General features: G+C 46.6%; 1 protein-coding gene across 1 annotated transcript in view; it reads left to right on the forward strand.

The window, feature by feature from the left end:
- VPS72 (vacuolar protein sorting 72 homolog) overlaps nucleotides 1-27213 on the forward strand; it is a 512443-nt gene that overhangs the window by 114188 nt on the left and 371042 nt on the right. Inside the window, exon 3 of the mRNA XM_044080520.1 lies at nucleotides 7574-7697. Within this exon, the coding sequence (XP_043936455.1) occupies nucleotides 7574-7697 (124 nt within the window). The remainder of the gene's footprint in view (nucleotides 1-7573; nucleotides 7698-27213) is intronic.

Genomic DNA, 27213 nt, shown 5'->3' on the forward strand with positions numbered 1-27213 from the left:
CTGAAGCATCGTGATCTCCTGAGCTCCGAGTAGTGAGTGAGTTTTATACTTTTAAGAAGCTTTTTTCTCTAAAAAAAATAGTATAAGCGTTTTAGTGTAGGTTCCCTCTTCTCCTCCCCTCGTTGCTGTGTCGTATAATTGAACCTTTGTTGTAGTTTAGCATTAGTTTGTTAGTGTGCTTTGCTTCCCCTCCCCCCTCAGTGTGTTTTGTGTGACTTGAGTGTGTGGTGAGTGGTTTGTGTGGGAAAACTGGTAATTTTTCTCTCCTTTTTTCCCTTCTCTTGTTTGAGTGGCTGGATAGAAGCATGGCTGATAAGCCTGTGTTCAAAAGGGGCATTGAGTGTGGCCATAAAATGTCTCTGCAGATGGCCACATTCTTTATGTAATGTACTTGGGCATTGCCCATCTAAATACTTGACCGCTCTATATGAGCGGGTTTTAACCCATGCACTATCAGGGACAGGAAGGTTAAGTTGGCCCTGAAAGGCCTTCCCACTTCTAAAGCAGTTGCCTTGTCCTCGGCTTTGGTCACAGCGTCTGCCTCTCCTTTCTCTCTTGCTTCTCCTCCCTCCCAGGCTGGGACTCAACCTCCCATTTCAAAGCCTGTGGAAATGAAGAGGAAAAGGGGCAGAGAGAGCCAAATTCTCACAGACCAGACAAACGTAAGAGGTCCCCGGACCTTCCTTCTCCCGCCAAAAGTCAGCCTAGGATTCGTGACTCCCCTCTGCTTCGATCTCCGAGGTTTTCCCCGGAGCCAAAAGAGACACATTCTCCATCTAGGGCCTCAGTTCTTCCACCCGCAAGGTCTGAGTCCATGGCCATGTTGAGGTCCACGTGGAGCTTATCGGAAGTTGACATGGATAAAATGAGGAGGTTAATTCGTACTCCAATCCAGATGGGGGTCTTGCCATCCCCCTCTCCCACTGGAGGGGGGAGGTCGCTTCCTTTTTTTTACACAGATTTCTCCTTCTCCGATCTGTCCACCGGGTTCAGAGTACTCTATTCCGAGGGTGGCCTTAGTCAGGGGGTCAGCACCAATGGTACCTACTTCCTTGATGCCGACAGCTGCCTGGAGCTTGTTGAAGCTGACCAGTTCGGATCCGAGCTGCTCTCTGAGCCGGAGCTTGGGTGTTGGATCTGAGGGAGTGGAACTTATTTCATCGGCTCTGGCTTTGTTGGGCCAAGTTCCTTCCCTCAGAGCTCCGTCCACTTCGGGCCCGGCTCCGATTCTCACAACAGATCTGGGAAGACTGGCTTCTTTATTGGTTCCCCAGGAGGTTTGTTCTCCCTCGGCATTCAACGTGGTAGAAAGGGTTTTCGCCACCGGATCGAGACCCCTGACTATCCCCTCAGACTTAGCCCCGACCCCCTCGGCTCTGTCTACAAATCCCATCATTTTACCAGAGAGACAGCCCGTGCTCTAGGAGCCACAGACTGTTTCCCCTGAGGAGCAAGTGGCTTGCGAGTTCCCCCTGGAGAGCTCCACCGGAGACGTGCCTCGCAAGCATATGTGTAAGAGGAGGCACTTGGACTTCCCCGAGTCCCTCACCTTGGACACAGATTTGGATGATGGGGAAGGTTCCCCCAAGTCACCTCCCGAGGTTGTCTCCTTTGGAGACATCATGGAAATCCTTCGCCAGTGGGGAGGTTGGTCCACCCCCAAACCTTCTTCTGACTAGTCTGTGTTCCTAGACGCTTTCGGCACGGGCCCATCTACTTCCTTGGTGGACCTGGTCACCTCGCGGCCCTCGAAGGAGCCGGACACCGTGGAACCAATCCCTAAACTTCCTGATAAGATCTTAAGTCCACCATCAGATAGGCCAGTGTGGAACAAGAGCTCCCCCATAGACGCTATGGTGGTACCAGCAGCCACAAAGAAGAAACTAGCCCAAGAGAGTTCCTCTGTTCATCCTCCTGACCGAGAGTCACAGATGATGGACCGCTTAGGGAAGCAGATTTATACATCCAGCCGCCTTTTCTGTTAGGGCACTGAACTACCTGGCCCATGTCACGAGACTCCAGAGCGACCTGGTCAAGGAGCTGGCTGAGTCTCCCCCAAGTCCCAAGTCCATGTCGCAGGAGGACAGCGGACTTGTTCTCCACGAGGATGGCCACTTTGAAAGCAGTTTCCAACACGTTCATGCGACTCCTCTCACATGCTAGTGAAGGAGCGGCTAGGGCAGCTGGGTCCGGCGTGTTCATGAGGGGCAACGCCTGGCTCAGACTGTCAGTTTTTGGAACCTTTCAAGGCATCCTTTGGCAATGCGCCTTATGATGTCTCTACTCTCTTTGTTAAGACCGTCAAAGAGACTTTAGTCCAGAGTGAGAAGGACAGGAAGACATTGTCTGCCGTCGGGATCCGCTTCTCGAACCCTCAAAGATCCTTTTCCTGGAATCAGAGAGGGCAAAAGAAGATGTGGTTCCGGAAGTCACAGTATTCCCGGGACACTCTGGGCTCTTCTTTCCCACAGAGGCAGAGAGGAACAGAATGGACGCCAGCCCAGAGGCAGAGGGGGGTCCGAGGATTTTTGGGTCTCTAGAACCTTTCTCGGACAGGCCCTGACAGCAACCCTGAGGGGTTGCCCGACTGCTCTACTCTGGAGGCAGTCTGGGGACAATTGTCATTGCACATGGCATGGGAGTCCATAACATCAGACCGCTGGGTGCTTTAGATCATAACCAGTGGATACTCTATCCCCTTTGTGGTTACTCCCAAACCTCCCAAACACCTCTTGGATGTACCACCCACGCAAAGGGAGGCAGCAGCACTGGAAACTTCCAAGCTGCTAGAAAAACAAGCCATCAAACCCATCCCCCCAGATCAGTCCGGAGCAGGCTTCTACTCCAGGTTCTTTTTGGTGCCAAAGAAAACTGGGGACGTAAGGCCCATTCTGGACCTATCTACCCTGAACCTGTCAGTTGCCAAAAATAATTCTGGATGGTCACACTACAGTCCATGCTGTACCTGCAAGAAGAGCGACTGGATATGCTCGTTGGACCTCCAGGATGCCTACTATCACATAAAGATGCAGAGAAACTCCATGAGGTTCCTCTGCTTCCAGCTAGGAGTCGGTCATTACCAATTTCGAGCCCTACCCTTTAGTCTCACCACAGACCCCAGGGTCTCCACCAAAGTGGTGGCAGTAGTAACAGCTCACCTGAGGCTTCAGGGGTTTCAGGTCTATCCATACCTGGACGATTGGCTCCTCACTGCTCCCACCAGGCATCTACTTTCTCAAACCAGGGATTATTTCTTAAAGCTTGCCCTGCATTTGGGGATCACAATCAATGCGTCCAAATCACTTCTAAATCCTGTCCAGGTGATAGACTACATTGTGGCAAGGATAGACCCCTTACAATGCAAAATCTTCCTGACCTCGGAGAGGGTACAAAACCTGAGGATGGATGTCTCTCTGATCTACCATTCTCATCTTCCATCAGCAGGATTAGTGTTGAGAGCCTTAGGTTCAATGGCAGCGACCATAACTCTTCTTCCGTGCGCCCGGTTAAATATGAGAATTTTACAGTGGACACTAGCTGTGCAGTGGTCCATGTTGAAACTTCCATTATCATATCCAATACAACTCAGTTGAGTCTGTCAGTCGTCCCTTCTGTGGTGGATGTGCTCTCCAGAGATCTTGGAGGGACAGCCCTTTGTTTCAGTCTCTGTCCTCGCCACGTTGACCACGGACGCATCCCAATTCGGGTGGGGGCGGGGCATTGTTTGGGCAGGACAGTCCAAGGCCTGTGGTCCCCTGTAGAGACCAGCTTTACACATAAATGTTCTAGAGATGAGGATGGTCCTTTTTTGGCATTGCAGGCCCTTCATGCCTTTCTTCCTCTAGGAACCATTGCAATTCAGTCAGACAACATGCCAGTGGTCTGGTACATCAACAAACAGGGAGGGACTAGATCTTACCCCCTTTGTCGCAAGGCCATGAGAGTGTGGGAATGGACGATCTCCACCGGTTGTTTTCTCATAGCAACGCACATTCCGGGACGGTCCAGCATTCTAGCAGACAGGTTAAGTCTGAGTATTCTGATACCTTATGAGTGGTCTCCGAATCCCTCAATAGCGGAGCAGATCTTCCTGGAGTGGAGTCAGCCTTGCTGTGATCTCTTCGCATCTCCTTCCAACGCAAAGTGCAGCGAGTATTTCGCACTGAATCCCCTGCCAGGGGAGTCCCCCAGAGATGCTCTATTCCATGCTTGGTCTTCTGTGTGCTTACCCACCAGTACCTCTTATTCTGTGGTTTCTACAGAAAGCTCGTCGACTGGGGAGCAAAGTGATCCTCATTGCCCCATTTTGGCCTCACCTGGTATGGTTTCCCTTCCTTTGGTCTCACCTTCTGGTTCCGCCCTGGATCTTGGATCCCATTCAGGATCTGATTTCACACCCATCAGGGGTTCCTCATCCGAACCTGGACAGTTTGAAGCTCACAGCTTGGCTGCTCGAGTTTCCCATGATCGCTAGGACTACTGGTTTATCTTCTTCAGTTAGGTCTATTCTGGTGGCTGCTTATAAGTCTTCAGCCAGGAAGGTTTACCGCAGCAAATAGAAACTTTTTCCTTTTGGGCCTCTCAAAGGAGTTTAGACCCCTTCACGCCTCCTGTTTCTGCCATTCTTGATTTCTAGCCAATATGTTTCAACAGGGAGCTAGTTCTTCTACTATCAAGTTCAATTGGCTGCCATTTCTCATTTTCATGTGGGTGAGAATTCTGCCTCACTGGCCTCCTCCAGGCTGTGTAAAGCCTTTATCAAAGGGACCTTTCTGTTATGCCCCCCCGTTCAAGGATCCTGTTCCCCCATGGGACCTTACTATGGTTCTTCAAGCTTTGGTCGCTTCGCCTTTTGAGCCTGCTGCAACCACAAATCTAAAATTCTTATCTTGGAAAACAGCATTCCTGGTGGCTGTTACTTCTGCTAAAAGGGTTTCAGAACTGCAAGCTTTGTCCATCAAAGTCCATATGTGATTTTCCATAAACATAGGGTTTCCCTTCGGACCAATCCGTCATTTCTTCCTAAGGTGGCATCACAAGTTAATATCAATCAAACCATTAATTTACCTGTCGTCTTTCCTACCTTTGCTAACAAAATGGAATACAAACTTCACTTGTTGGATGTATATAGACAGTTACGATTTTATATACACAGGACCAAAAACTTACATACATCCGATTAGCTGTTTGTGTCCTCCTATAAATCTTTTTTGGGTAAACCTATCTCCAAAGTCAGTTGTTGCTAGGTGGATTTCCTCATGCATCCTTCAGGTCTGTAAGGACAAATGTCTCCTCTGGGTCAGGTGAAAGCTCATTCCACTAGGTCCATGGCTACTTCTGCGGCCTTTTGGTCTAGAGTCTCATTGGATGATATTTGTAATGCAGCTACTTGGTCCTCGTCTCATACCTTTATTTCTCACTACAGGTTGGATTTGACTTCTAGAAGGAGAGCATCCTTTGGTTCCACGGTGCTCTGGAATATCCTTCCATGAGGGCCACCCAGGAGTATAGTGGCTGGGGACTCTGTCCCACAGGTTGAATACGAAATGAAGTAAACTACTTCAGATAAAGAAGTTATGTACTCACCATAACATTCCTTCTGAGTAGTTCTACTTCATTTGTCTTCAACCGTCCCTCCCTCCTTCCCCCTGACCTTGTCATATGAACAGCCTGCAGGCTGCAGTTGTAGGTCATAAAGTATTTTTTCAGGTCGGGTTATCAGTATAAGGGTCAACAACTCGATCTGGGGGTTGGAAGGTAGTGGAGGTGTATTATGGGTAAGAGGAAAAGCTTGCAGCTCAGAGCAGATGCTAGTGAATTTGCTGGCTCGGATCTGATATGGATCCGTTATCCCACAGGTGAAGACAAATGATTAGAACTACTCAGATGGAACGTTATGGTGAGTACATAACTTTTTTTAATAAAGCCTTTCCAATATTGGCCTTTCATACTATGTTATGGTTTGATCTATTGGCTGGATGAACGGTGTTGTATTAGCCGGCAGAATGTGACACGTTATTTTGCCATCGCTCTTCGAACCACATATGCAATGAGTAGGTGCATTGTTCATCAGTAGCATTGCTTCTTGCAGTAAACCAAACAATAACGCATGATTTTACACTTGATTACAAATATTTTAAGGAACTAATCTTTAAATATTTCTTGGCTCATCCATGTGTTTTTGTGTGCATAGAGTACTTAACAGGCATGGCATTTAGGTTTTTGTTTTTAAATGACCTAGGCTTTTCCGATTTTCCTATGATAAGCAATGGAAATTTATGGCTACTGCTTGCATTAGCATGCACTATTACAGTGATGCGATATTTTTGCAGCTTAAATCCAGGTGCCGATTTTTCAGACATGAAGGACAAGCCTTTTCAGGAAGTGCTTTCCAATTAAGGCCAGTCTCATCGCAGTTATATACTTGGTCTCTAACCAGACGTCCGTTACCTGTTTCCTTGTGTAGTTTCTCATGGTTATCAGCAATCACTGTACTATCTGTACTCAACTTTTTTTCCCACAATGTCCAATTATCGAATACTGTGGCAGAACTTAAATTTTTCCAACCATCCACTGCTTGCTTTGAATGAATGATCCCCATAAAGTTTTTATTCCTTTCAATAGCTTTTGCAATTATTACAGGTCCCGTTAGTGGAATTCCTTGGTATCGTTTTTGAACAAACCATTGATACATGACGATATCCAATTGCTCATTTTTAGCATGTTTCATTGTTTTGAGATTTTTTAACATTACTGTTGGTGATTTCTATTTTCAACACGTTTTTTGGTTTTTGTCACCATAATGCTTTATATTGTTCACTGTTGTTCTTCCTACTCCGTAAATTGAAGCAATACTTGAAGCAGTTTTGCCATTTTGTAAACATTTAATAATTTCAATTTTTTGTGATAATCCCAACACCACACGCTTACATTTATGAGCCTTAACGATGAGTAGATTAATTACGACAAGAGGAAAGCTGAAGATACTGTACATTTCAAAATGGTGCTGGGGAAGAACACTACATGCTAGCACTAGGGAGAGCTGCTCCAATGTGTAAACGGCAGTACAGTACATACATACATAGTATGTAGTAGGCAATGACGCGCAGAAACTTTTTTTTCCGGCCCTGATGGTAAACCGAGTAACTGATAATCAAGGTTTTACTGTACCATCTGCAAATATATCATGGAGGGAATTCAGTCTTAATGGCTGTGATTATTTGCATTCAAAGTCTAAAACATTATTTTGCTTGATTGGTATTTTGTATATTTGACCTCATGATAGTATTCTTTAATTTCTCTCTTTGGTTTATTGATTCTACAAGGAAAATGGGGGTAATCTTTATATTAAAGCTCAACATTAAGCTGAGTGCCACAAGTCATTCTCTTTGTAGCAGTTTGATCTTGAAAATAAAGCTTTCCAGGTGTGTGAACATAAATATGAAACTTGGTACTGTCAGCGATATTACTTTTAGATTTGAAGTGTTGTGAAATATGTCATGTTTCAGATTGGCCTGATTGATTGATTTCTTTGTTTCCTAGTGTTTACTGTTCTCTCTCTCTTTTTTACTAGGAACCAATAAAAAATTTGAGGCCTCCACCAAAACCCAGAAAACCAGCTACTCCTGCCAGCAGTAGTGAAAAGCAGAAGTCTAATAGAGCAGAGTCTTCAGAAGTACAGGATGACTTGGGAGAAAGTATGTAGAACTGGTTTTGGTGGAAGTGGGGGTGGGGGTATGCATAAAGTGCAATGCCTGTGAGTGAAAAATGCTGGGCTGGCACAAAAACATAGTTGTAGCATTTTCGTTGCTAATTCTATTACTCTGCAGTTTGGTTTATAGACATGGATTTCATGCAGGGATCTTGCTAGATACTTCAGAAATTCAACATCTTCTGGGAAGGAGACAGACTTCATGTGGTTCAAGTTGATTATAATGTGATGGGGTGATGAATCTTGTACTTTTAGGAAAGTTGCTCAGGTGTTTGCCTCCTGTGAAGGTAAGAGGAAAGGACACCAGTTTCAAAATGGACCATGTCCAGGTGATTGTCTTATACTATTGCCTTTTGTTGTACTCGTCTTAATCTTCTTAGTGGCTTTCCGCAAGGGCTTTGGCTTGTTAGTTACGTTTCTGGAAAGGGGTGGATTCTTGAACCATTTTGGAGCTAGCAACATGGTCCTCTGTACACACTTTGCAAAGCAGTTTAAACTGGATTCCTTTTCCTGGTTTAAAACAGGCTTTGCTAGGTCCATTCTTCAAGGGGCTCTTGGAGTCTGTTTATTGGCATCCTCCCTTTTTTCTTTTTTATTCAGTAAGCTATGGTAGTCTATCCGTATAACTTGGGTTTCCGCAAAAGTGATCTATGTTTGAACATAGTGCTGGGTGTGTAAATGAAACCATACTGATAGATGTTCTAATCACTGTTAAAGTAGTCCTCTCTCCCTCTCCAGACCTATTTTCTTGCTTACATTTTTTGGTTTTGCCAGGGTGTGGATTTATCCACCCTTTTTTGTATGTGGTTACTGCTTGGTTTGTTTGTTGGCACTGTCCTTCATGGCTGTTGCCTGCTTCCTGGACAAAAAATGCTTTGAATATTTTCTGTTTGAGCTTCTGTCAAATTGGAATGTGTGGAAGGCACCCTTAGCTTTGTCAAGCTGGGCAATTGCTGTGCAAGTAGGACCCATGTAGTTTAGGCTACTGCCTTACTGCATCAGTGATCTATTAGAATATTTACCGTTCTGTTAAGTTTTACTTACACAGCTATATTTTCCCTTTGTATTTGGTCTTTTGACTTGCCTGGAGGCTTGGTATGGTGTAAAGAGTCCATGATGTCTCTGAATTGTAACAAGTTATCTGACATCCATTTGGTATTTCATGAGCGTTTGAAGTGGGACAAATCTGCATTTGCAATGTTCATAGACTGGGACTTTCCTCAATCTGAAAAGAGGACAACATTCTCTTTATCAAGACTTTGTGGACTTGCAGAGATACAAATCTTATAAGGCCTCACCAAGGTAACCATACTATTCACTGTGTCAGTATGTCCATTAATCACATCTTCTTTCGTCATTCCAAGTGTCTCATTTTCAGATGTTTTTCTTGTTTCAAGGTTGCAGTCATCACATTTGGGCTATCCCTGCCAGGGTAGCCCTCGGCCGGCCCAAATACCAGAGACTTAGTATTTCTGCTTCGGTTGCTGTCGCTTGAAGACTGCATCAGGTCATCAGTAGTATAAAGTAAGGCAGCCGACGCCATTACATCAGTCTTTCTTGCCATGAAGCCCAAAGCAGAAGCAGTCCGCACGAGTGCTGGTCGGCCACTACCTGAGTTTTCGTCTGCTGAATTGAAGTTGACGTCTTCTAAAGCTAAGTACCCTGTTGGGGATCCTTTTTTCTTGCACTAACCGATGTCAGAAATAGTTAATTGTCTTACCTGTGGAAAGCAAATACCACACTGAGACTTCCACTCTTACTGCTTCACTTGTTTAGGCCAGACCACGACGTCCTCTGTTGCCGCTTGTGTGCTTTGTTCAACGCCAGAATTATCCGTCGTCGGGCTCTTATTGTAGCCCGATATTTTCGCTTACAGTCCTCAAATTCCGATATGGCTTTGGTAAGCCATCCAATGGCAGGTCTTCCAAAGAAACGTAAAGGTAAAGACAGAGACAGACCGCACAGGTCCAGACCTACCGACGACGTTTCCGTTAAGCTAGCCGTCAGTTCTCCGGTCCTCAATGAGGTGCTTTCCCAGCCCCTGATGCCCGCTTCAGTTGATTCACAGGCCGCTACCGAGACCCTTTTGGAGTTCGGTATGCTGCAAAACTCTTTGACTAAGGATCCTGCGGTGTCTCTACTTTGGATGGGTCCGGAGCTGCTGAGCAGTCACCGGCTTCCGAGGAAGTCCTTCGCACTACCAAATCTCGACACAAACCGACGTCTTCTTTAACGACTACTGTTCTTTCAGAAACCACCAAGTTTCTTAGGCCCAGGTTATGAACCACACCCAAGAAACCAGCGGCCCACTCTGAGGTGCCTGCTTCCTTGCTTCAGTCTCAGATGCTTAAAATGGCATAAGATCTTATGCTGATCAGGGGAAGCCAAGCTACCCCCTCCAAAAGGAAAAAAGATGTGTCTGCTGTAGTTTTGTCTGGACAAGAGTCAGATGAATCTGATGCATCTGAGTATGAAGACATGCAATCCCTCTCCACTTATGAAGATTCTGATGCAGAGGATGCCATTCCTTCAGCCTCTCTCCCAGAAGATTTTTCCTTTGGGGAAACCCTGCATACTTTAAGGGAACATTTCCAATGGGAGAGTCAGGACTACCCTCAGTCTAAAAAGAGACTCAGGGAATTCTTAGATCTTCCACAACACAGACCCTTGTCCATCCCCCCAGTCCTGGATGTTGTGAAGGATGGTTTCCTCAAATCCAGCTGGACTCCTGATGCCCTACCCTTCTGCTCCCAGAAAACCAGACTGGTACTATAGAATCCCTGACTCTCACAAATATCTTTTCAAAAATCCAACGGCTGACCCTGAGGTCGTTTCTCAAGGGCTAAAAGGGATTAAAGCAACCTCTGCTAAGAATCCCACCCCCTCAGACAGGGATTCCCAAGCATTGCACAGATGGGGTAAAAAAGTATACACCTCAGCTACTCTTGCTATCAGGGCACTAAACTGTCAGTTTCATATGCTGAAATTTCAGCAACATACCTTTGAACTCCTTAAACAAAAATTGTCTTCCCTTCCTGCTTGGGCAGAATCTAAAGATTTACAAGAGTTAATGCATTCTGCAAGTCAAGTAACTAAACACACCTTGCACTGTGGCTTTGTCGCCCTAGAAGCTTCTTGTAGGGCAGCAATCACTGGTTCTGTCATTAGAAGGCATGCATGGCTTAAAGAACAACTCCTGCCAGACCATGTCATATCTAAATTGTTGGATGCCCCCTTGCACAACAATACCTTATTTGGCACTAAGGCAGAAAAGATCTTAAAAAAGATAGAAGAAAACGCAAAATCTGTGCAAATAGTTAAGGGTTTCTTGCACGTTCAGCCACCTAGGTTCAGCAGGCATTGTTCATCCAAACACTGGTCCTTTCCTGCTCCTAGTAAACTGGCCCAACCTAGGCCCCGTGGAAACAGACCCCCCCCAGACAGCAGCCCCACGGAATGTAGAGATCTAAGCAATGGACTACATCCATTCAAAACCAGGGAGTTCTAAGCCACCCCCTTATGGCAAGAACTCACAATGACTCACCTCCGCCACCCCCTCCCTTTGTCCACCTTCACCTACCCCTAGGAGGAAAACTTTCCTTTCACTCAAGCACCTGGGCCACCATTAGCAAGGACCAATGGGTTCTGAACATTGTGTCTCAGGGATACAAATTTTCCTTCCACATCCTTCCAACCCCAAAAGGGTTCCCAGTTCTACCACTGAATCATTGGGCAGTGGCACAAAAGCAAATCCTTTCCCTGCTCTCTATGAGGGCAGTAGAACACATTCCTGCAGAACAGATGGGCCAATGCTTCTATTCCAGACTTTTTCTTGTGCCTTTAAAGAGGGTACATGGCACCCCATCCTCAGTCTATCCATTCTAAACACCTTCCTGGTGATCCCAAAATTCAAAATTCTCACCCTCCAGCAGCTGCTAACCATGCTGTCCAAGGACGCTTGGCTAGCCACCCTAGATCTAAAAGAGGCCTACCTCCACATTCCTATCAGGGAATCCTGCAGGAAGTTTCTCCACCTCATGGCAGGATCTCAATACTTTCAGTTCTCTGCACTTCCCTTTGGCTTATCTACTGCTCCCAGAGTTTTCACAAAATGTCTGGCTCCGGCCATTGCCTTTTGCAGACAAAGAAATATTCAAATTTACCCATACTTAGATGACTGCCTTATTCAGGCAGACAGCCAGAAAAAGCTGCTCAAGCACCTGGCCTTTGTAAAGACCCTACTAACCTCCCTAGGGTACACAATCAACAAAAAGAAATCCAAACAGGTGCCCACCCAAAGGATTATCTTTCTGGGAAAAAGTCTGGACACAGCATCCCAGATGGCATACCTTACACCAGAGAAACAAAGATGTTCTTCGTGTTTCACTGATGCAATCATCACACTTGGGTTATTTGCCTGCAGGTAGCCCTCGGTTGGCCCGAATACCAGAGACTTAGTGTTTCTGCGTTGGATGCTGTCACTCCAAGAATGAAATCAGGTTGTCAGGGGTATAAAAACAGGCAGCCAATGCCATTACATCAGTCTTTCTTGCCGAGGAGCCCGAAGCAGAAGCAGTTAGCAAGTGCCGGTCGGCCACTACCTGAATTTTCGTTTACGAATTTAATAATCCTGAAGTCTTCTAAAGCTAAGTACTCCGTTGGAGATCCTTTTTTCTTGCTCTAACCGATGTCAGAAAAAGTTAACAATTGTCTTGCCTGTGGAAAGCAAATACCTTATTCTTACTGCATCACCTGTTTAGGCCCAGACCACAACGTCCCTCACTGTTGGTTTTGTGCCTTATTTAACACCCAAACCATTCGTCTTCGGGCTCTCTTTGTCGCTAAATTCTTTCGCTGTCGATCTCCGTATTCTGAAATTCCTTCTGTAAGCCATCCGACTACCGATATTCCAAAAAACATAAAGACAGAGACAGACCGCATAGGTCCAAAACTGCCGCTTACGCTTCCGTTAAGCTAGTCGCCAGTCTAACGGTACCCGGGCGCTTTTGCAGCCCCTGATGCCCACTTCAGTGGATTCGCAGGCTTCTACTGAGACCCATTCAGAGTTTGGTATGCCACGGGACTCATCATTGACTACAGAACCTGAGGATGCCTCTACCTTGGATGGGTCCGAAGCCGCTGAGCAGGCACCGGCTTCTGATGCAATTATTCGCTCAACTGATGTTAGACTCAAACCGATGACTTTTTAACCAAACCTACTGAGTTTCTTAGGTCCAGAGTACGCACTACGCCTAGAAAACCGACGACCAAAGCATGTGCACCTGCTCCCATGCCACAAAAACAAATGCTTAGAATGGCTGAAGACCTTATTACTCTGATTAGGGGAAGTCAGCCTTCCCCTGCTAAGAGACGGAGTCCATTCCCCTTCAGCTTCTACAGACTAGGACTCCACTTACTCTGAAATTTCTGATTATGAAGACATGCCCTTATCTGCTTATGAGGATTCAGATGCAGCGCAATCCATTCCTTCTACCTCCCCTCCAGAGGATTTTTCTTTTGGTGATGCCTTGCATACCTTATGAGAGCATTTCCACTGGGAATGCCAAGACTATCCTTAGTCCAAAAAGAGACTCAGAGAATTTATAGAGCTGCCTCAGCACAGGCCCTTAGCAATATACCCTGTCCTGGATGTTGTGGATGATGTTTTTATGTAATCCAGTCTTACTCCTGACACTTTACCTCCTGCCCCTAGGAAACCAGACAGGTACTGCAGAGTACCTGACACTCTCAGATTTCTTTTCAAGAATCCTATTGCTGGCCCAGAGATCATTTCCCAGGGGCTTAAAGGTATCAAGGCTACTACAGCCAAGAATACTACCCCTTCGACAGGGATTCCAGAGCTTTGGACAGATTGGGTAAGAAGGTATATACCTTAGTAACTGTTGCTATTAGGGCAGTGAATTGTCAGTTTCACATGCTGAAGTACCAGCAACATATTATGGAACTTATTAAACAAAAAGTGGCAATCTTTTCAGACTCTGCAGAATTGCAGGACCTTATGCACTCTGCAAGCCAAGTCAGCAAGCATACTTTGCAGTGTGGCTTTTACGCCCTGGAACCATCTTGCCGGGCAGCTGTCACTGGCTTTATACTGAGAAGACATGCTTGGCTGAGGGAGTAGACCTTGCCAGACCATATCAAATCAAAGTTACTAGACGCTCCTTTGAATAAGGACTGTTTGTTTGTTTGGCACCAAAGCAGAAGATGTTTTTAAAAAGATGCAAGAAAAAGCTAAGTCTTTGCAGACTGTTAAAGAATTCTTACAAGTGTAGATTCAGTAGGCATTTCCCGTCCAAACATTGGTCCTTTCCAGCCCCCTCCAGGCCTTCTCAAACCAGACCCAGGGGAAACAGACCACCCAGACTTCAGTCTCTGGGTATGCAGAGATCTAAGCAATGGAGTACCCCACCCCTAAAGCAGGGAGTGGTAAGCCACCTCCTTATGGAAAAAGCTCACAATGACTTCTTTACTCCACTCCCCAGCCCTGCCTAGTTGCTTGTGCCCTTAGGAGGAAAACGTGCCCTTCATGCAAAAAACTGGATGTCCATCACTCAGGACGGGTGGGTCCTCAACATTGTATCCCAGGGGTACAAATTTTATTTCCATTCACTGCCAATCCCAAGCTGGTTTTCAGACCTTCCTCCAAACCAGTGGGTAGAGGCTCAAAACCAACTACTTTCCCTGCTCAATATCAGAGCTATTCAGCCGGTTCCAGTGGAACCGAGAGGGGTCAAGGATTCTACACCAGACTCTTCCTGGTACCCAGGAAAGAGGGCTCTTGGCTCCCAATCCTGGATCTTTCCATTCTCAACTCTTTTTCCTGGTGGTAACAAAATTCAGAATGCTTACCCTGCAACAGCTTCTTCCTTTGCTAGCCAAGGATGCCTGGTTAGTCACCCTAGACTTAAAAGAAGCCTGTCTGCATATCCCCATAAGGGAATCATGCATGAAGTATGTAATTTTCAGGTCAGGGTCTATCCATTATCAGTTCTCTGCACTTCCTTTTGGCTTATCTACTGCGTCCAGAGTATTCACAAAATGCCTGGCTCAAGCCATTGCCATACTGCAGGCAGAGAAATATCCAAATTTACCTGCACTTGGATGACTGCCTGATTCAGGCAGACAGTCAGGAATTGCTGCTGCAGCACCTGACATTTGTGAAAAACCTTCTCACTTCCCTGGGGTTCACCATCAATGAAAATAAATCAAAACTGGTACCCAGTCAAAAGATTGTATTCCTGGGAGCAAGCTTGGACACAACTTCCCAGATGGCATTCCTCACCTCAGAAAAACAAGTCTATCTGACAGACTACTTCAAACAAATGGCCACCAGAACCCAGCTATCCGCAAGAAAAATACTGCAAGCCCTAGGGTTCATGACCTCATGTATATGCTGATTCCATATGCAAGACTGCATATGAGGAAACTCCAATGGTACTTAAAAAGTCTTTGGTGCCAACATTCTCAGGACCTGGAAACAGCCATTCCTATCATACCCTGTCCAAGGACAGAGTTCCTCTGGTGAGCAGAAGCATGCAGCCACAACAAGGGAGTGACATTTACTCAACTCCAAGCCGCCCAGACCCTAACCGCAGACTCATCAGACTATTCCTAGGGGGGCATACATGGGTGGAATATGTATTCAGGGCCACTGGAGCCCAAGTCAAACCAACCAATCAACCAAAAAGAGATGCTAACTGTACAGAATGCCCTGACATCTTTCAGATCCCTAATCTTTCCAGGACAACTGCTAATAAAAACGGACAACACCACAGTTATGTGGTACATCAACAAGCATGGGGGAACACATTCCTTCCCACTCTGCAGGCTAGCCATGGCCCTGTGGAACATGACCTTGGACATTCAAGTCCATCTGCAAGCTCATTTCCTGCCAGGCAAACAAAACTTACTGGCAGACGACTTAAGCAGAAATCTCCTAGACCCACATGAGTGACAATTGGAGCACTGCACCTTCAAACTTCTGATCCAGAAATAGGGGAACCCAGAGGTGGATCTCTTTGTCGCCCCCTACAACCACCAGCTCAGCAAATTCTGCACAAGGAATCCTCACAGCAGGGCCTGGAAAGTGGATGCCCTATCTTTTCAGTGGGTACATCTCTCAATCTATGCCCTATCCCCTCTGCCCCTCCTTTCAAGAGTATTACTCAAGATAAAACAGGACAGACCAAGGACAATTCTGATTGCCGTGGACTGGCCACGCCAGCACTGATACCCACTCCTGCACAGCCTGACATTGGTGCCACCCTGGCACCTACACCAGAATCTAACCCTCCTCTCTCAGCAGGAGGGACAGATTCTGCATCTACAACTGCAAACCCTAAATCTTGCAGCCTTGCTTATTCCTGAGTTCTCCCCCAGCGACCTCAAGCAAACAGGTGCTGGACGTCAATCTTGAAGCCAGAGGACCCAGTACAAGAAAATCCTATGCTGATAAGTGGAAATGGTTCTGCTCATGGATTAAATCTAAAGGAGAAGGCACAACACTGCCCTTTATGCCTCTTATCATGGATTACTTAGCAGATCTACTCCACAAGGGCCTGTCTTTCTCCTCCATTAAGATACGTGCCTCAGCCATTTCTGCTCAATACAACACTGAGCCACCTCTCTTCTTGCATCCTCTTATCAAATAGTTCCTGAGAGGGGCAAACAACTTAAGGCCACCAAGGAGAACACCCACCCCTGCTTGGGACCTTAACTTTGTACTGGAAAAGCTCACACTTCCCCCCCCTTTGAACCTGCTGCATCAGCAGAGTTAAAATTCCTCTCTTGGAAAACACCCTTGCTTCTAGCCATCACTTCAGCTAGAAGAGTACCTGAGCTACAAGCACTGATGGCTGTGGAACCCTTCATTATTTTCCATGCTGACAGGGTTTCCCTCAGGACTAATCCTTTATGCCTAAAGTGGTGTCCAGTGTGACTCTGTCAGTCCATCCATTTGCCAATCTTCTTAACTAATCCTCAAAATAAAGGGGAAAGGATCCTGCACTTCTTGGAAGTGCACAGACAGCTCTGATTCTACCTTGGTAGGACTAATCCCTTCAGAAAATGTGACCAGATACTAGTCAGCTTTGCAATAGGGGCAGAGGGCAAGACCATTTCAAAACAAACTATTTTCACATGGATAGCACACTGCATCCATTTCTGCTACAAGCACCATGGGAAACCAACCCCTCAGTAGGTCAGAACACATTCCACTAGGGCAGCATCTACCTCTACAGCATTTCTCAGGGGAGTCCCTACCAGGGACATCCTGGAGGCTGCTACCTGGAGTTTTGTACACACCTTCACCAAGCATTACCACTTGCCTATCTTTTCCAAATCCAGGGCAGGATTTGCTACAGCAGTCTTGCAAGGCAATCTTGCCAGCTCTAATTCTTCTTGACTGACTCCACCCTTCTTCAGCTTTGGGAATCCACCCAAGTGTGATGACTACAACAGTGAAACACGAAGAACATAGTACAGTTGTGTACACTTACGATAAATGTAGATGTTCGAGTGTATTCACTGTTGCAGTCCTGGTTTCCCTCCTTCCAGCCCCCTGGTTTTCTCTCTCTCTCTCCTATCTATGGCTATTATTAACCCCTTCTGGGGTATTGGTATTAGTATGTACTTATTACTGGTGGTGTTTTCCCCACCATAACCAAGCTCCCTATTTGGGGGAAACCTAACATTTGGGGCAAGAAAAACTGATGTAATGGCGTTGGCTGCTTGTTTTTATACTCCTGACGACCTGACGTTATTCCTGGAGCGACAGCATCCAATGCAGAAATACTAAGCCTGTGGTATTCGGGCCGACTGAGGGCTACTTGCAGGCAGATAACCCAAATGTGATGACTGCAACAGTGAATACACTCTAACATCTACATTTATGGTAAGTGTACACAATTGTACTTTTACTGACATCCTACTTCTCTCAACTAGCCACCCGGCCCCAGCTATCTGCAAGGAAGATCCTGCAAGCTCTGGGGTTCATGGCATCTTGCATACTACTCATTCCATATGCCAGACTGAATATGTGGAAACTTCAGTGGTACCTAAAGAGCCTTTGGTGTCAACACTCTCAAGACCTGGAAACTATCCTACTTATAATTTCCTTGTGTCAGAAGAGATTTCCTTTGGTGGGCAACAGCATGGTCCACCCCCCGCCACCCAGACCCTCACCACAGATGCATCAGGTTATGCTTGGGGGCCACACCTGGACGGCAAGTGCACACAGGGCCAATGGAGCCCACAGCAAATCCATCTGCACATCAGTCAAAAAGGGATGATGGCTGTGCAGCACACCTTGGTAGCTCTCAAACCTTTTCTTTTTCCAGGTGTTCTCCTGATCAAAGCAGACAACACCACTGTGATGTGGTACATCAACAAGCAGGGAGAGAGTCACTCCTACTCTCTATGCAGGCCTTCCATGCAACTACACCTGTTAGCACATTTCCTACCAGGCTCTCTCAACTCTGTGGCAGAATAATTAAGCAGAAACCTTCAGCACCCACACGAGTGGCAACTCTACAGGACTACCTTCACCCTAATAGCAAAGAAATAGGGAACCTCAAAGGTTGACCTCTTTGCCTCCCACACCAACTGTCAGCTCAGCAAATTCTGCACCAGGGTGCATCATTTCATGATTTGGAAAGTGGATGCCCTGTCCTTCCCATGGGTCATTCTATCAGTCTATGCCTTTCCTCCCCTACCTCTCATCCCCAGGCTACTGCTCAGAATAAGGGAGGAAACACCAAAGACAATTCTTATAGCTCCAGACTGGCCCTGACAGCACTGGTACCCCTTGCTGTGCAGCCTATCCCCGCTGCCTCCATGGCATCTTCCTCAGATCCAAATCCTCCTGACCTAGAGGGAAGGGGAACTTGTGCATCCCCAATTGCAGACACTCAATTTCGCAGCTTGGCTTATTCCCTAACACCGAACCAATCTGCCATCCTCAGTAAACAGGTTCTGGATGTTATCCATGAGGCCAGACGTCCTAGCACCAGAAAGTTCTATGCAGATAAATGGAAAAGGTTCTGCACCTGGATCCAGGCTAAGGGAGCCAATACAGCACAGCGCTCCATCCCGGATTACTTGGCTGACCTACTACATAGTGGTCTCTCTTTCTCCTCTAAAAATTCATGCCTCTGCCATTTCTGCTCATTTTCCCACTCAGCAGCCCCTTTTCTCACACCCTTTGATCAAACAGTTCCTCAGAGGAGCTAGCAATTTGAGGCCCCCAAGAAGGGCACCAGCGTGGGACCTTAGCTTTGTCTTGGAAATGCTCACCCTGCCCCCTTTCGAACCAGCTTATTCTGCAGAGCTAAAATTTCTCTCCTGGAAGACAGCATTCCTTCTGGCCATCACTTTAGCCAGAAGAGTCTCTGAGCTGCAAGCACTCATGGCTGTGGAACCCGTCATCATCTTCCATGCTAACAGGGTAGCCCTCAGAACTAACCCATCCTTCATGCCCAGGGTGATGTCCATTGTGGCTCTCAACCAATCCATTTATTTGCCCACCTTTTTTCCTAATCCCCAGAACAAGGGGGAAAGGATTTTTCACTCTCTAAAAGTGCACAGATGGCTCATATACTATCTGGACAGGACTAAATCCATCAAAAAGTATGATCAATTGCTGGTTAGCTTTGCTACAGGGTCAGAAGGCAAAGCCATCTCCAAGCAAAGCATTTCCAAATGGATAACACACTGCATCCATTTCTGCTACAAACACCATGGAAAGCCTCCCCCAAGGGGGGGTCAGGACACGCTCCACCAGAGCAGCCTCCACCTCTGCAGCTTTCCTCAGAGGAGTCCCCACTAGGGACATTCTAGAGGCTGCCACCTGGACATCTGTTCACACTTTTACCAAGCATTACCACATGCCTTTCTTCTCCAAATTCAGGGCAGGGTTTGCATCTGCAGTCTTGCAGGGCATCCTAGCTAGCCCCGAGTTCCTTGACTGCCGCCACCCTCTTCCTTCACTTTGGGAATCTACCCAAATATGATGACTGAGCAGTGAAACACGAAGAACGTAGTACAGTTGCGTACACTTACCATAAATGTAGGTGTTCGAGTTTATTCACTTTTGCAGTCCTGGTTTCCCTCCCTCCCTCCATCCCCCTTTGTTTTCTTTCTCCTTTTATTACCAGCACTTGGCCTCCTACTTTGGGAGCTCCTGACAGGTTAGGGCAAGAAAAACTGATGTAATGGCGTCGGCTGCCTTATTTTATACTACTGATGACCTGACGTCAGTCTTCAAGTGACAGCAACCGACACAGAAATACTAAGTCTCTGTTATTCGGGCTGGCCGAGGGCTACCCTGGCAGGGATAAGCCAAATGTTTTGACTACAACAGTGAATACACTCGGACATCTACATTATTGGTAAGTGTACACAACTATACTTTCTGTAGCTTGCCATTACTGCAAGAGAGGGGTACCATAGCAGGATCTCTCGCAATATGAGATAATCCATGCTGATACCAGAATTGAGAGATGAAAAGTCAGCAAGCAAAGGAGAGTAGTAGTGCTGAAATTGAATTCATCCTTAAGTTTTGATAAGTACCTTCTGGAGGTGGACCCTATTTTCACAAAATCTCACCAAGGTGACACTGATATATAGACTGTATTTATATAGCAAATATCATGGACAGAAGTAGGTCAAAAACTAAAATAGATAACTGGATGCACAAGACCCAGGATAAAAAAGTGCCCAATCCTGGTAGTCATACTGGTGCCAGGACTGGAAAAGATGACCGTGTAGAATCCTCAAAGTACGGAAACATTCCTACAATGGGGCCAGGCCAGGCCCAGGGGAGGATGCCCTCCTGTTGTAGAAAGAAATAACAGTTTACAAAAACTGATGGGCCAAAGAAGGGCCATAAAGATGATAAAGTGGAGTATTGAGGGTAAGAAAGAAATTCTGTATTGTTACTATTATGCAAAAAGCCCAGAATTTCCAGACACAAGATATACAAAATTGTTAAGAGAGAAATTAAAGGAAAGAAATATACTTCCGAAAGAAAAACTGTCAAACTTCAAATGAAAATTTGGGTTCACTGATACAACAGATTTGTGAGAAACAGTATATAGATCAAGAAACTTTTACTTGTTTGGGAAAAAAAAGCATCTGATGAGGTGTGAAAATATAAACAACAAAACCAAGAGATATTTGAAACGTATAAAAAAGAAATATGGACATGGGAGAGAGAGATTTGATATGGTGCAATATTTATGCAAAGGAGAAAGACAAATTAATCAATGTAAAGAAGGCAGCCCCAAAGATATTTGAAGAGAAATACAGGCAAAGGCAACTTGATATGGAAAATTTCACAATAAAAAATATCACAAAGATGGAACATAGAGAAGATCAGTAAATTAGAATTTAATAAATCGAAGTTGAAGTTATGGAGTGCCTGCGAAGTGAAGGATTTGATGTAGAAGGTCTAACACTGGATGTTATGTAGTCCAGTCTCGTCTACATTCTTACGTGTGGGTTTGGAGCTGAGCCTCGGCTCCGACTCGGCCATACTCTAGCTAGAAGTCTTCAATTGGCTCGTGGCTGAGGTATCCAATCATGCACCAGGTCTATACCCCAGATCTCATTTGCCGCTTATTACGCTCAGACGTGGTCTATACTTTTTATAAACTTTTGGCTTTTGTTGCTCTAAAAAAGCTATTTTCATAGCTCTGTGTGTGTGGTAGTAGTGTTTTACTGCTTTTGTTTTGTTTCTCTTGCTGTTTGTGGCCCTTTTGTTTGCTGCGTTTGGTATCCCATCCGTTTCCTTTCTTCCCACGGGCTAGGCCCGTTTCAGTTAGAAGACCTAGTCCTCCCCAGTGTTTTCGTGTGGTCTTTGGTTTGGTGCTCCATTCTGTTAGACTATTAGTGTTGTTGTATCTGGCTAGTGATGTTATCCTCCCTTTGTTTCCTTGGGCTAGGCCCGTTTAAGTTAGAGGACCTAGTCCCCCCTGTTGTCTTCTTCCCACCGGTTACTAGGCCGTTTTCAGTTAATGGCTCTAGTTTCCCACGTGGGGTTTAGTTGGTCTAGTGTGTGTATGTGTTGTTGTTCCTGTGTGTGTACTCCTTATTTAACATGTCCAAGGATTCTAAGGAGCACAGGCCTTCTGGCTTTAAAAAGTGTACTGAATGCAACAATAAAATGTCTTTGACTGATGGGTACTCCGTGTGAGTGTACTGCTTGAGGGCTATTCACCTCCAAGAGTCCTGCATGTTTTGTCATTCCTTCAGTCCTTGCGTGCTACAGGAGAGGAAGAACAAGCTTATTTTGAAAGAACTGCTTAAACACTTCTTCGAGGAAGACTTGGCTAAGCCTTCCAGTGCCTTATCCTCTCCAGCTAAAAAGGTTAAAAAGATTTCTAAAAAGCACTCTCCGGCCCCGTCTTTTTCTTCGGAGCTGCCAGAGAAAGTGGCTAGAATAGCTTCTCCTTCTTTGGTTCCATTGCCTTCGGTGCCGACAGAAGGTAGTGTATTGTCTAAGTCTATATCGGCTCCCAGCCTTACGGAGCCGGTCTCCAGTTATTCGACTGGTTTCTCCTTCACGCAAGTCTCCCTCTATAGGGAGATCCAGATCCAGATCTCCAACTATATCCTCAAGGTCCTCGAGGACCCTTTCTGATGTGGGCGTTGATAGAGTGGTGAAGAAACTGCAATTGATTTCGGATCCGACCCAGTCGGCTCTGGAGACCATCGCCTCATTTGTTGTTCCTCCTCTGAGCCTTTCTTGGCCTTCGGAGCCAGAATTGTCGGTTCCGTCGGGTGCTGTTAGGTTGGTTCCAGTAGCCTCGCCTGGCCTCTCGGTCCCGATTTCCACTACGACCCTGTCAGCTCCATCCCACAGGGTTGAGGGTCCACAGTTCTCCAGTCGGACCCAAGGGAGGTGGCACGGATCGATCTTCATCAGTTCCGAGCCTTCCTCTCTGTGCTTCAGCTCGAGTGAGCTTGGACCTGACATCAGCTTTGGACCTCATCTCCTTGGCACCAAGGGCTACTACTGTATCCTTTACAGTTAGTCGGCCTTCGGAGCTGGGAGGATCAGCCTTCGAGGTTATGAGGAGCGTGCTGGCCAGGTCGTCAGCTGCATCCTACGGCACCGATACTCTGCCCCCTCCAGCACCGGTGTCAGTTTCAGATCACTCTCTATCCATGTACAGTAGAGACCCAAAGCCCCAGGATACCTTCCTGACGTCTCCCCAGAGTTTTTGCCTGAGGAACCCGCCAGAAAGAGATCGTGTAAGAGGAAACGCATAGACTCCCGGATGAGTCTCTCACGTCGGACACTGACCTCGAGGAGTCAGAGGGGGTCCCCCAAATCGTCTTCTGAAGATATCTCTTTTTTAGATATTCTTGAGATCTTGAAGCAGAGAGGCGGCTGGCCCCCCCAAATCCCCTTCTGATGAGGAGTCTGTGTTCCTGAAGGCATTTGGGTCTCAACCCTCCGCCTCTTGGGTTTCTCCCCCTTTCGATGAGCTACTAGATCTTGTCTGTCGAAAGGTGTGGGAAACTCCTGACACTGTGGAACCGGTCCCTAGGAGACCCAGTAAGTTTTTGTCTGCCCCCACAGACCAGGAATATTTAACAAAAGGCGTTCCAGTAGATGCTATAGTGGTGGCAGCAGCCACCAAGAAGGAACTTGCTGAAACCTCGTCTACCATCCATCCGCCTAACAAGGAGTCCCGGGTCATGGACAGGTATGGGAAGCGTGTGTTTACCTCAGTGGCCTTTACACTGCGCTCTCTGAACTACCTGACGCATTTTACAAGGCTCCAGAGAGATCTCCTGAAAGAGCTAGGAGATTCTCTACAGGGTAACATTTCTGATCCCGTGGCACAGAAGGTCATGTACAGATGTCTTCCCTAAATTCCCTTACCAACTCCTCCATGAGACTAATCTCATATGCAGCTGACGGAGCGAGTAGGGTAGCGGGTTCCAGAGTCTCTCTAAGGAGACACTCCTAGATGTGCTTGTGCAATTTTGCAGAGGCCTTCAAGTCTGCATTCACCAATGCCCCTTTTGATGGTTCATCGTTCGGAACCAAGGTGAAGGACGCATTGTCACTAGGTGCGAGCAGGAAGGAAAACCCCTGTCTGCCTTGGGAGTCCATTTTTCCATGCCTTCTAGACCTTACCCTAAAGGCCAGAAGGGTGGGAAAATGTGGTTCAGGAAGTTGCAGAGGTTTTTGCAGGACGCGCAAAGTGATTCCCCCTCCAGAGGCAGAGGAGGAGGTGGAAATTCAGGTAGACGCCACCCTAGAGGCAGAGGAGGCCCGCATAGTCAGGGGGACCGTGATTACTTTCGTGGTTCTCCCTACCAGCGCTCCTGAAGGGAGGCCCGACTATGCGTTTCTGGAGCCGGTCGGGGGTCACATTTCTTTATTCCCAGAAGCCTGGCAAGACGTCACCCAAGACGAGTGTGTATTAAAGATAATTTCCAGAGGTTATCATATTCCCTTCTCTTCTCCTCCCCCTCCAACCAAGAGAATCCCAGACGTTCCACCCATTCACAGGGATTCCGCAACTTTAGAAATAGAAAGATTGCTTTCATAGAGCGCCATCCAGCCTGTCCCCACAGACCAAGTAGGATTAGGGACTTACTCCAGATTCTTTTTGCTGCTGAAAAGAACAGGGGACCTGAGGCCCATCTTGGATCTCAGCCGATTGAACCTTCATGTACAAAAGGCAAAGTTCCGCATGGTCACCTTACAATCAGTAACTCCCTCTGTTAGGGAAAGATGTGTGGATGTGCTCCATTGACCTCAAAGATGCTTACTACCATATCAAGATGGACAGGGCATCGAGAAGTCATCTACGCTTCCTGCTGGGAGCCAGTTATTTTCAGTTTCGCTGTCTGCTCTTTGGTCTCACTACAACCCCCAGGGTGTTCACCAAATGCATGGCAGTAGTAACGGCTCACTTCAGATGTCAGAGATTCCAAGTGTTTCCATACCTGGATGACTGGCTCCTTTCTGCCGCCACCAGGCATCTACTGTTACAGACCAGGGACGCCACCATTACACTGTGCCAAAGGTTAGGAATTACTCTAAATTGGAAAAATCTGCCTTATTGTCCTTGCACTGTGTCACTTTTATTGGTGCCGAACTAGATATGGTGCTCATGAAGACCTTTTTACCAGAGGAGAGAATTCAGGCTCTACAACATCAGGTCTATGCCTCATTACCATTCAGGAAGGTCAAGACGAAAGTGGTCCTCAAGTTGTTAGGGACCATGGCTGCCACGATCATGCTAGTTCCCCTTGCCAAACTACACATGAGGGTTCTTCAGTGGCTGCTTTTCGCCTAATGGTCACTACAGTATCTTCCACTCTCCCATCCTATTCTGATTACAGACACGTGCAAGCAGGATCTACGCTGGTGGCTTCGGACCAGCAATCTCACCATGGGCAAGCCTTTTGTCCAGTCTTCTCCAGCTGCCACGGTGACCACGGATGCCTCCCAGATCGGGTTGGGGGGGCATTATCTCGGCAGGACAGTCCAAGGCATGTGGCAGGATCACGAGACCCCTTTGCATATCAGTGTCTTAAAGATGAGAGCAGAGCTATTAGCGTTGCAAGCACTTCAGAGCTTTCTCTCTTGGGACAATTGCAGTCCACTCAGACAACATGTCAAGTGGTATGGTATCTGAACAAACAGGGAGGAACCAAATCATACCCCTTTGCACAGAGACACTTCGAGTTTGGCAGTGGGTGGTGTCTTCCCAATGCTTTCTAGTTGCAACGCATGTACCGGGGAAGTCCAGTGTGATTGCCGACAGGCTGAGCAGAGCTATCCTAATGCCTCACGAGTGGTCCCTGAACGATTATGTTGTGGAGAAGATATTCCACAGATAGGATCAGCTTTGCTGCAATCTATTTGCCAGCCCCCTCAATGCCAAATGCAGCAGCTACTTCACCCTTCTTCCCCCAGAGGGGGAGACACCCATGGACGCTCTGGTTCACGATTGACCCTCCGGTCTTCTCTATTCCTTTCCACCATTACCTCTGATATCAAATGTCATTCAGAAAGCACAGTCTTTGGGAAGCAAAATGATCCTTATTGCCCCACACTGGCCTCGTCAGATTTGGTTTCCCTTCTTTCAACCCTATCTAATGGACGAACCCTGAATTCTGGACTCGTATGTGAGGACAGTTCCATCCCTCCATCCAGACCCTCAGGTTGACAGCTTGGTTGCTCCAGTTCCGTCCTTAGTCAGGCTTCATGGTTTTTCCCCAGAAGTGGTCCACATTCTGTCTTTTTCCCAGAAGCCTTCTACCAGGAAGATTTATTCCAGTAAGTGGAAGAGATTTTCCATTTGGGCCCGTGAGCGGCATATTGATCCTTGTACAGCTCATATTTCGGCAATATTAGAATTTCTTTCTCTGCTGTTCAGTCAGGGGTCAGCTGCAGCAAAGTGCAGTTTTGTACCTACCATAAATGTAGATGTCCGATAGGTATGCATCTGCAGTCCTTACATATGGGTTGTCCTGCCTCAGGCAGCCCTTTGGTCGGCCGGATTCCAAAGTCTGGGTCCGGCGTCGGCTGATGTCGCCCTTTCCTCAGCGTCAGAGCGCCTGGGGTATAAGAACGTCAGCCGACGCCATGTTCCTCAGTTTTTCTTGCCCCAGATGCCAGGTGCCCTCTAAGGAAGGCTAAATTTGGAGAGAAGCAAAAAATTCCAAACATGCACAAAAATATAAAACAAATACACCATAATAGATAACCCCAGCTAGCTATAAGAGGGATAAGTACCCAAGAAATACCAGAGAGGGGAAGGAGGGAGGGTAACCCTGACTGCAGATGCATACCTATCGGACATCTACATTTATGGTAGGTACAAAACTGTACTATGTCCTTCAAGGATGCATCTGCAGTCCTTACATATGGGTAGAATACCATAGCCAAGCTGGGGGTGGTAGGATCTAAGAAAAGGATGGTGTAGCTAAAATGCCCTGCAGGACTGCCGTAGCAAAGCCTGCTCTGGATCTGGAATATAAGGGTAAGTTGTAATGCTTGGAAAATGTATGCACGGAGCTCCATGTAGCAGCTTCTAAAATGTCCTTGGTAGCCACCCCTCTTAAGAAAGGCTGTGGAGGTGGCTGTGGCTCTGGTGGAATGAGGTCTAATGTTAGCTGGCACAGATTTGCCATGAAAAGAGTAGCAGAATTGAATGCAATTTCCTATCCATTTTGAAATTGTCTGTTTGGAAATTGCTTTTCCTTGTATACCAGCAGCATAAGCTACAAACAGCTGGTCAGTTTTTCTATAAGTCTTAGTTCTGTCCAAGTAGTAGCGCAACTGTCTGTGAATGTCCAGGGTATGCAGAAGTTTCTCCCCCTTGTTTTGTGGATTTGGAAAGAAGGTAGGCAGGTGAATAGCTTGATTCAATGAGACCCTGGATACCACCTTTGGCATGAATGAAGGATTGGTTCTCAAAGAGACTCTGTCCTGATGAAAAATAAGAAATGGT

Source organism: Protopterus annectens, chromosome 8.part0, assembly GCF_019279795.1.
Source record: "Protopterus annectens isolate FY-2018-M chromosome 8.part0, PAN1.0, whole genome shotgun sequence".
Classification (NCBI taxonomy): Eukaryota; Metazoa; Chordata; order Ceratodontiformes; family Protopteridae; genus Protopterus; species Protopterus annectens.